Below are 9,804 nucleotides of genomic sequence, written 5' to 3'. Positions count from 1 at the left end.
GCCGAGCGCTCATGCGTTCTCAATGACAGTGCAGCTATCGGACACCTCTGGCAACGGCTTTCCTCTGAAAGAACAAAAAGACTGGTAGTCCAAAACCCAGACTTACCGAATCCCTAAACGGGTTGGTTACTACTTTGACATTGATGGCGTATCCTTGGGATAGGTCATCAATGTCTCATTAACTGGGGTCCAACACCCCCTACGATCAGCTGTTCTTTGTGCTGCTTGCGGTAGCAGGCAGTCGAAAATGCTCAGTTCTGGAGCTGGTCCGTCTTCGGTACTGCGCATCTGCCTCCCATTCAAATCAATAGTAGGATGAGCAGTACCGGCCACAGCCACCATCAGAAGACGAGGCAGCTCCAGAACTGAGCATTTCCGGCCATCAGATGCTGCCACCACCAAGAACAGCTAATCGGCAGGGGTGCGGGGTAACGGTCCCCAACTGATTGGACTTTGATGACCAATGCTAAGGAGAGGCCATCAATGGTAGACTAGAGGCCAACTTCTTTAAGGATTGTCAACCGAACTGATCGATACCAGCAGGTTCAGCTGACCTTAGTATATTGTGTTTTGGAGGCTTTGACCCAGCAAAAGCCCGTTTTACCATCCCTTTTGGGATATGGATCGATATCATGGTGACCCGGCTTTTACACATACTTGCCAACTCCGACTCTACTCAAAATTTTTTGAAGGTACTGGAAAAGTGGAGACCCTCCAAATCCCTGGAAAAGTTGGTAGTGCTTCTATAAGTATTGTTGTCTATGCTTAATAACAGATTCATCCATTATTGGATGAAGCCTTGGTGTCCAATTGTCACGCTAGGTACACAGCAACAGGGAAGGGAAACCCTGTGTCTAGGAAGGGGGAAGATGGTGACCCCTGACCAAACCTTCCACTGGCCCCTGGCTTACCTGACCAACCTAGACAGGTTCCGCACCTATACGCCAAGCAGGATACCTGACCTTGGCTGACCCTTTTCTAGGCCCTAGGTAAGGAATGGATGGGATGAGCAATTAGTCAACCCCACCAAGCTTCAAAGAACACACACAGGGGAAGTATACGTAAAACCTATCTCTAGGATGACTCTGGGAGAGATACAACAATGTTTCTTCAGATGAATCCAAGCCAAGTGCTTGCATCCAAGGCCTGTATAGGAAAATAACTATCACCAGCAAACACCAAGGGGAAATGTGGATATTTTAGGACACAAGGGCAAATGATAATGATTAACAGCTGAAAGGTGAGGATATCTGTAGGGTCCTAAAAGGAAAGGGGTTAACCCCAAACAGAAAAGATACATAACATACCATTTACACCACAGCAGGCTAAAAGAATGTCAGGGAGCAGTTTGTGTAGCCAAATGCTGCGACCTTCTACAGCCAGACAACAAACAACTGGCCGTCAATCGTGACATACCCATGACAATAATGGTATTTTCAGGGGGTGGTGTATTTTGGAAAATTGGCATGCATGTCTCTGCCTATTTTCTGGCAGGCTGCTGAGAACCCTCATCCCCCAAATGATTGGGATCAAATAGTGAGACTAGCAAATGTGTCATACCTGGATTTATTGGTCATAGTGGATTTCAGAGTTGGTCAGTAGTGATGGGCGAGCGTGCTTGCCAAAGCTTGTTACTCAATCGAGCCTTGAGCATCCAAGTTTGAAAATGCTTGATTTTCCGATTGACTTCAATTATACTTGGTACTTGAGTTGCGTCTGGGCACCCTGATGCTCAATCGAGTAATGAGCAGTGTTGACCACGGTGGCCGATCACTATTGGTCAGTCATATGTGGCTGTCGGATAGAATCCCTGAGGTTAGCACCCTAGTGTGACTTCACATGTACATCAACCAGCAAAAGGTGTCATGCCAGGCTGGCTATGTGTGTCCGTCGGATAGGATCCCTGAGATTAGGCACTGTAGCACCCGGTCCTGGACCCAGCACGGCACCCCCATTCGCCCCCGCACCCAGATCTCGACGGGGTTGCCACGCTCCTCACCTGCCCGGCGGCTCCATGCATCCCTTTCCTGCCCTGAGGACTGCTGCGGCCGCCTCCTGCTTCCAGGTCAAACGCCGGCCTTCTGTGAGTGCCTGTAGGGTGCGCGCATGGCCACACCCCCTTTCTTAAAGGACCAGCTTCTCATTACCCCGAAGTGATTCCTGAGGTCACCATTACCCTAAAGGTATTTATGTCTGCCTCCCCCTAGGGGAGGCTCCTGAGCAATGTTGCTTATTAGTTAGTGCGTAGCTAGTTCTCAGGTCCCATTACGCTGCTGTGTCTAGCTCAGCCTGCTGTGTCCTAGTTCCAGTTCTGTGCTTCTAACCTATGTCTCATCCTAAAGCCTGCTTACTACCACCCTGTCCGTGCTGCCACATCTGAGCTGCCATCTCCGTGCTGCCACGTCTGAGCTACCACCTCCGTGCCTGCCATGTCTGATTTACCCCCTCTGTGCCTGCTGCGTCTGAGCTACCACCTCCGTGCTGCCGTGTCTGAGCTACCACCTCTGTGCCTGCCACGTCTGAGCTACCCCTTCTGTGCCTGCTGCGTCTGAGCTACCACCTCCATGCTGCTGTTTCTGAGCTACCACCTCCGTGCCTGCCATGTCTGATTTACCCCCTCTGTGCCTGCTGCGTCTGAGCTACCACCTCCATGCTGCCGTGTCTGAGCTACCACCTCTGTGCCTGCCACGTCTGAGCTACCCCTTCTGTGCCTGCTGCGTCTGAGCTACCACCTCCATGCTGCTGTTTCTGAGCTACCACCTCCGTGCCTGCCATGTCTGATTTACCCCCTCTGTGCCTGCTGCGTCTGAGCTACCACCTCCATGCTGCCGTGTCTGAGCTACCACCTCTGTGCCTGCCACGTCTGAGCTACCCCTTCTGTGCCTGCTGCGTCTGAGCTACCACCTCCATGCTGCTGTTTCTGAGCTACCACCTCCATGCTGCTGTTTCTGAGCTACCACCTCCGTGCCGCCAAGTCCGAGCACACCAGCACCAAACATTGAGAGACTTATCCAGTCCGTAAGAGCCGACCTCCACTGGTCCTGGCTGTCGTGCATTTAGGCCCCCTGGGGCTGCGACTGACAGTCCCTGTATAGGGGTTCCCTAAAGGTTAGCTCCTCCAGGGGAGTCCGGTGTACGGCCCAGTGGGTCTTCTCAAGGACACTCGCCACCCCTCAGTGATTGTAACAGCCACCCTAGCGTGACTTCATATGTATGTCACGCCGCAAAAAGTGTCAATCATGCCAGGCCGATTATTCAAAAGAAGAGCTGCAGAAGCCGGGAGGTAGAAGTGGTTCTCATTGATCCCATCTAAAGGCCAGTCTACTTATTTGGTCGCAAACTGGATTTGCACTATCTCTAGTGGATTTACTTTTGGCTTCATTGATACATGGCTAATCTCAGGGATCCTATGCGACGGACACGCATAGCCAGCCTGGCATGGTGACACCTTTTGCGGCGTGACGTACATATGAAGTCACGCTAGGGTGTCTACAACCCCAAATAATCCTATTAAAAAAACCTTTCCAGTAAGACAAAACAAGTGTGGAGCAGAACAATCCTCCATGTCTCCGATGAGCGTGAAGCCACCAGATCAGCACCCGCTCATCTCCCATCTGCTGATCCTCGTTGGTCGGGCAGAGACTTGAAGCCAACAACAGCTGTGACCCAGATTTACTTTCCTCTTGCCAAACATAGCCCCGTGTTTATTAGCAACCCAGTAAACACACGACTCAGAAATAAAAAGATTCACATCTTTATTATGATCATCAACCAGAGAAGCGCTAGGGAGCAATGCATTCAACTGCGAGAACCTCAGAACCATTGTGAACCTGCACAAGAACGAAATCAAACTTCCCATTCATCCACCCAAGTTCACACTCCGGTATATGGAGACGTCTGTGCTGGTCATGGAGAAGGAGCGAATGGGAATATTAGACCACAGGGGTTCTTCTTCATCCCCCCTATCCCATTCGAGCACGTCTGTCCCGTACACATTAAGTTACAGTGAATTAAAGATCTTTGGCCATTGCTTTAATCGAGAGATGGTTAGTCGTAAAGCACAAACCCAATCAAACTATAATAAAACACAGCGAGACACGGATATATGCAAATAATACAGAATACTAACTACATACATACAGAGCACTCCCAAACTTTCACCCCGGACTGGAGTCGCCATCAGGCAGGTGTTCGATGGAGACCGCGAGACATCGCAGAGATTGTACTTTGTGCATAGATGTCACCGTCTCCCAATAGGACCACCCAACCTTTTCAGTCGTCACACAAAACACTAATTGCAATCATATTTGCTCCTCTTACCCTAATGTGATCTATCATGATTTCGGATGTCTTATTTGGCTTTTGGTTTATTGGGATCACTGATCCGATTTTTATATTATGCTGGCAACACTCCGGAGGAGTGCAGGACCAGCAAATGCTCCAGAGGAGTGCAGGACCAGCAAATGCTCCGGAGGAGTGCAGGACCAGCGAATGCTCCGGAGGAGTGCAGGACCAGCGAATGCTCCGGAGGAGTGCAGGACCAGCGAATGCTCCGGAGGAGTGCAGGACCAGCAAATGCTCCGGAGGAGTGCAGGACCAGCAAATGCTCCGGAGGAGTGCAGGACCAGCAAATGCTCCGGAGGAGTGCAGGACCAGCAAATGCTCCAGAGGAGTGCAGGACCAGCGAATGCTCCAGAGGAGTGCAGGACCAGCAAATGCTCCAGAGGAGTGCAGGACCAGCAAATGCTCCAGAGGAGTGCAGGACCAGCAAATGCTCCGGAGGAGTGCAGGACCAGCAAATCCTCCAGAGGAGTGCAGGACCAGCAAATGCTCCAGAGGAGTGCAGGACCAGCAAATCCTCCAGAGGAGTGCAGGACCAGCAAATGCTCCAGAGGAGTGCAGGACCAGCAAATGCTCCAGAGGAGTGCAGGACCAGCAAATGCTCCAGAGGAGTGCAGGACCAGCAAATGCTCCAGAGGAGTGCAGGACCAGCAAATGCTCCGGAGGAGTACAGGACCAGCAAATACTCCGGAGGAGTGCAGGACCAGAAAATGCTCCGGAGTGCAGGACCAGCAAATGCTCCGGAGGAGTGCAGGACCAGCAAATGCTCCAAGGGAGTGCAGGACCAACAAATGCTCCGGAGGAGTGCAGGACCAGCAAATGCTCCGGAGAAGTTCAGGACCAGCGAATGCTCCGGAGGAGTGCAGGACCAGCAAATGCTTCGGAGGAGTGCAGGACCAGCGAATGGTCTGGAGGAGTGCAGGACCAGCAAACGCTCTGGAAGAGTGCAGGCCCAGTGAATGCTCTGGAGGAGTGCAGGACCAGCAAACACTCCAGGGGAGTGCAGGACCAGCGAATGCTCTGGAGGAGTGCAGGACCAGCGAATGCTCTGGAGGAGTGCAGGACCAGAGAAGGCTCTGGACTGGGAGGGGGTTGAAGAATAACACAAGGGACTTCTTTGGTGGTGTTTATGCAAATTAGCTCTTCTCAAGAAAAATTGTCTTTCTGGTGCCCTCCAATAGGTGGCACTATAAGAATAAATGGTTTTCTTATCTTCTGGGGGAGAACTTTTTTTTTTATCCCAGCAAGCACTGCCATACTTCTAAAACTCCCTAAACCCCCTGGCAATCTCCACCCCTGAAACCAAAATCAAAGTCTTGTCCCCTACGCAATTAGTACCTTGCTCTGTACTGATGAGGGGCAGGAAGCACGAAACAGCGCGAGAGAGAAAACAAGAGAGTGAAAGAGAGAGAGAAAGCAAGAGAGTGAGAAAGAGAAAACAAGAAAGAGAAAACAAGAGAGCAAGAGAGAAAACAGGAGAGCGAGAGAGAGAGAAAAAACAAGAGACAGAGATAGAAAAAGAGGGAAAGAGAGAGAAAATGAGGGCGAGAGAGAAAACAAGGGCGAGAGAGAAAACGAGGGCGCGAGAGAGAAAAGGAGGGAGGGAGAGAGAAAATGAGGGTGGCACAGAGTAAAGGTAGGCGGCAGAGAGAAAAGGAGGGCGGGAGAAAGAAAAGGAGGGCGGGAGAAAGAAAAGAAGGGTGGGAGAAAGAAAAGAATTGTGGGAAAGAGAGGAAGGCGGGAGAGTGAAAAGGAGGGCAGGAGAAAGAGAAGAAGGGCGGGAGAAAGAAAAGGAGGGTGGGAAAGAGAGATGGAGGGTGGGAGAAAGAAAAGGAGGGTGGGAAAGAGAGAAGGAGGGCGGGAGAAAGAAAAGGAGGGCAGTAGAAAGAAAAGAAGGGTGGGCGAAAGAAAAGGAGGTTGGGAAAGAGAGAAGGAGGGTGGGAGAGAGGAAAGGAGGGCGGGAGAAAGAAAAGGAGGGTGGGAGAAAGAAAAGGAGGGTGGGAAAGAGAAAAGAAGGGCGGGAGAGAGAAAAGAAGGGCGGGAGGGAGAAAAGAAGGGCGGGAGGGAGAAACCGTGGGCGGGAGAAAGAAAAAGAGGGAGGGAGAGAGAAAAGGAGGGAGGGAGAGAGAAAAGGAGGGAGGGAGAGAGAAAACGAGGACAAGAGAGAGAAAACGAGGGCAAGAGAAAGTAAACGAGGGCGGGAGAGAGAAAATGAGGGCAGGAGAGAGAAAAGGAGGGTGGGAGACAGAAAAGGAGGGCGGCAGAGAGAAAAGGGGGCGGGAGAAAATGAGAGTAAGAGAGAAACGGAGGGTTGGAGAGAGAAAAGAAGGGAGGGAGAGAGAAAACGAGGGAGAGAGAGAGTACAAGTTTTCCTTCTCCTGGAGAAGAGTTAATTTGCATACTTTTTTCCCAGAGGACATTGTGAATACCAAGCTCTCAAGTCTCTATGGCATGAAATCTTGAGTCCCCGTGTCACACTGCAGCCCCTGCATTAGATAGAACACAGTGTTGTTTTGCCGGACATGTTCCTTTAAGCTGCATTGATTATTTAAATGCTATTTTATTTTTTTCTTTGTAATAAAAAAAGTATTTAAATAGCTTTTTTTTTATAATCCATGAGGCTTGGATAACACTCGTACGCGAGACGTCACTATAGGTAAGCAGGCAATGTGGATGTGACTGACTTTTGGGGACATTTATAAAACCATCAGCAGTGTAAAACTTCATGAAGTGACCAGATCACTAAACTTAGTATTACCTCCAAAAAAAAAGAATGATTGTGATTTTAAAAAACATATTTTCTAAGGATAGTGCAAGCCATGGAAAATACCATAAGCATTTTTTACATAATGTGCTTTTTTTGGGTGCAGTACCCCAAACTGCCTTTAGGAGTGCACTACTAATTGTGAGCAAATATTCAAATGAACAGCAATCTGATGGATTTATACAATGTTTCCCTTAAAGGAGCCACACCACATTCTTCCTATAATAACCCATATTCTTCAGCAGGTCACACAGTCATAAAGGCACAGGCAATAACAAAGACTAACGACTTCAATGATTATTAAACATAAGCAAGAGGAAAAAAAATGAAAAAAAACCCACGTGTATAAATAAATAATGGAAAAAAACAACAAAAAATAATAATAAAATAAGCTTTTTTTACCACCGCTTGTAATAAAAGGACACCATTGCTATCCTTGAATCCTGAGAGGTGGGTCACGTTTTGAGGGGGGGTGTTATATGCAGGGGGGAGGACACCCCAAACATGCTAGAAGGGGGGTATTTAAATAAATTTCACAGCAATAAACAAAAAAATAAAATAAAAATAATAATAATAATAATAATAACTGAGGTATTAGGGCAGCAAAGTATTGTCACAGACACTGCTTGGCTTCTAGGGCGTACATCCATGTAAGACCTAGAGGAATAGAAAATATAAATATATATTATAGAACTACCCTCAATACCGTTCTACATTACACCAGGGGTGAAATTGCATGGACCGTTCTGTGCAAATGTAAATCTGGACGGGTAGACCAAGCGGGATAAAAAGAGTTCATAGAAGGATGGTCACAACACACCACGAAATTACCCCGACAATAGGGTGAAGCACGAGGTATATTGGGTACATAACGCGTTTCGCCGCTTCCTCTTGGGTTTCTGATGTTTCAGTTCAGAGGACCATCTCCAATTTATGGCGGAACGGCCGTAACGCTGCCTCTGCAGGTCAGTATAGAGAATTGCACACAAAAAAAAAAGTATTGGCGGGGCCTTTGGTACTTAGTGACTTTTTCCCCATCACCAATCCCAAAGGTCTGCTCTTTATAGTCCACAATTTGCTCATTCAATATGAAGAAACATTTTTGAAAACAAGTTCATTTCTCAGCATGCTACTCAGGCCTGTCGGGGGGATCTCAACATGCGGAAAAGAAAAGGTTCTTAGCAGAAAACCAAAAGCAAGTCCTAAAAAACTGTGCATTTAATAGATCCCAAATGTTCTTTCGCTACCATGGAGGAGTTCCTCACAGAGGAACGGGAGAGATTGTCCTCACCCTTGATCCAACTTCCAAAGTCTTCTCCTTGAGAAACGTTTGGCCTTTGCAGTTGGGAATGTTTAAGGTGAACGGACGAGGAGGTCCTTCATCAAGACCCTTGGCGTTAGCTCGCCTCTTTTTTAAGTTTTCCGGAGCATCTCTTTGATCACAGATTCCCTTTGGTCTGATCTTATGGTTTAGATTTTGTTGCGCTTCTTCCTCCTCAGAATAAAAGTAGAGAAAATTAAGTCCAAAACCTAAAAAACGATCCCAAAGTCCCATGGGCTTGGAAGAAACAGATTGGGATGGGACAAGTTGGGAAGACTGATAAAAGTTTGTGCGAGATTCCGTCGAAGAAGACAAAGGCGTGTAGACTGATTTTATGTCCAGAGAGAAAGAACGTTTCAAGCTACTAATTTCACGACGTTGGTCGGATGAGATCCCCATGGAGGTAAACCTGCCCGCCAGGGTGGACTCGGACTCATCCTTTGCACAACCGCTGTCCAATTTGGTGGCATCGATGGCCACCTCTATTTCATGAGACACAGAGTTGAGATTGTGATTGCTTTGGCAAATCTGCTCGGGGTTAGCCGGTTTATCGGTACGTGACGGCTCGGTGCGCTCTCTGTCTGGAGGGCCGTCTGGATGAACCGTTTGGGTGGGATGTGATTGCCGGGAATTGACGAGACTCATCTCATACTCAAGAAGTTGCCCGAGAAAGTTGAAGTTGGGGGAAATGGTGGGTCTCTTTTCTTTAACAAATCTATTGAAGCAAGAAAATGATACGATTACCATAACAAAAAAAAAATGTGTACTGGTTGAAAAAGTCACAAAAAAGCAAGTCTCGAAAAGATGTAAAATTTTAGATCCCTTGCGTTAGAATTGTCCCTAGACGGAAGCTGATCATGAGCCAGGTCCTCCAGAGTGAGAGACAATCTGTGCAATGTAAGGACGGACCAGGTCCTCCAGAATAAGACATTCTGTGCAATGCAAGGACGGACCAGGTCCTCCAGAGTGAGAGACAATCTGTGAAATGCATGGACGGACCAGGTCCTCCAGAGTGAGAGACAGTCTAGGCCAGTGTTTCTCAACTCCAGTCCTCAAGACCCACCAACAGATCATGTTTTCAGGTTTTCCTCAAGCAGGCTTTCAGGATTTCCTTAAGGTTGCACAGGTGATGGTATTATTCCCTTTCTAATATCGAGGAAAACCTGAAAACATGACCTGTTGGTGGGTCTTGAGGACTGGAGTTGAGAAACACTGGCCTAGACTGTAGACTGGTCTATGCAATGCATGGACGGACCAGGTCCTCCAGAGTGAGAGACAATCTGTGCAATGCATGGATGGACCAGGTCCTCCAGAATGAGATACAGTCTACGCAATGCATGGATGGACCAGGTCCTCCAGAATGAGATACAGTCTACGC

The 9,804-nt window shown here is 48.4% G+C and overlaps 2 protein-coding genes across 3 annotated transcripts in view; both read right to left on the bottom strand.

Moving 5' to 3' along the window:
• Positions 1 to 3,738: 3,738 nt before the first annotated feature.
• Positions 3,739 to 6,761, bottom strand: LOC142256923 (uncharacterized). Its single transcript, XM_075328912.1, has 2 exons — positions 6,079 to 6,761; positions 3,739 to 6,021 (listed from the first exon to the last, which is right to left on the bottom strand). Exons 1-2 carry the CDS (start codon positions 6,759 to 6,761, stop codon positions 5,673 to 5,675), a joined length of 1,032 nt encoding a protein of 343 aa, XP_075185027.1. The 3' UTR covers positions 3,739 to 5,672.
• Positions 3,739 to 9,804, bottom strand: part of LOC142256922 (dual specificity protein phosphatase 8-like) — a 30,599-nt gene continuing 24,533 nt past the window's right edge. For both annotated transcript variants that reach the window (XM_075328910.1, XM_075328911.1), the window contains exon 7: positions 3,739 to 9,141. In XM_075328910.1, coding sequence (XP_075185025.1) covers positions 8,367 to 9,141 — 775 coding nt within the window. In that variant the 3' untranslated portion in view covers positions 3,739 to 8,366. The remainder of the gene's footprint in view (positions 9,142 to 9,804) is intronic.

The sequence above is a fragment of the Anomaloglossus baeobatrachus genome, chromosome 11, assembly GCF_048569485.1.
Source record: "Anomaloglossus baeobatrachus isolate aAnoBae1 chromosome 11, aAnoBae1.hap1, whole genome shotgun sequence".
NCBI classification, from domain to species: Eukaryota; Metazoa; Chordata; class Amphibia; order Anura; family Aromobatidae; genus Anomaloglossus; species Anomaloglossus baeobatrachus.
Note: the sequence above shows the minus strand (reverse complement) of the source record. Positions and strands in the feature narration are given on the sequence as shown.

What these genes read in the sequence shown, in the direction of transcription:
- LOC142256923 (XM_075328912.1), bottom strand. Translation starts at nt 6,761, where the DNA reads ATGTCCTCTGGGAAAAAAGTATGCAAATTAACTCTTCTCCAGGAGAAG. An exon ending in CCTCCTTTTCACTCTCCCGC is followed by an intron (nt 6,022 to 6,078) that starts CTTCCTCTCTTT and finishes TCTTTCTCCCGC; the next exon opens with CCTCCTTTTCTTTCTCCCGC.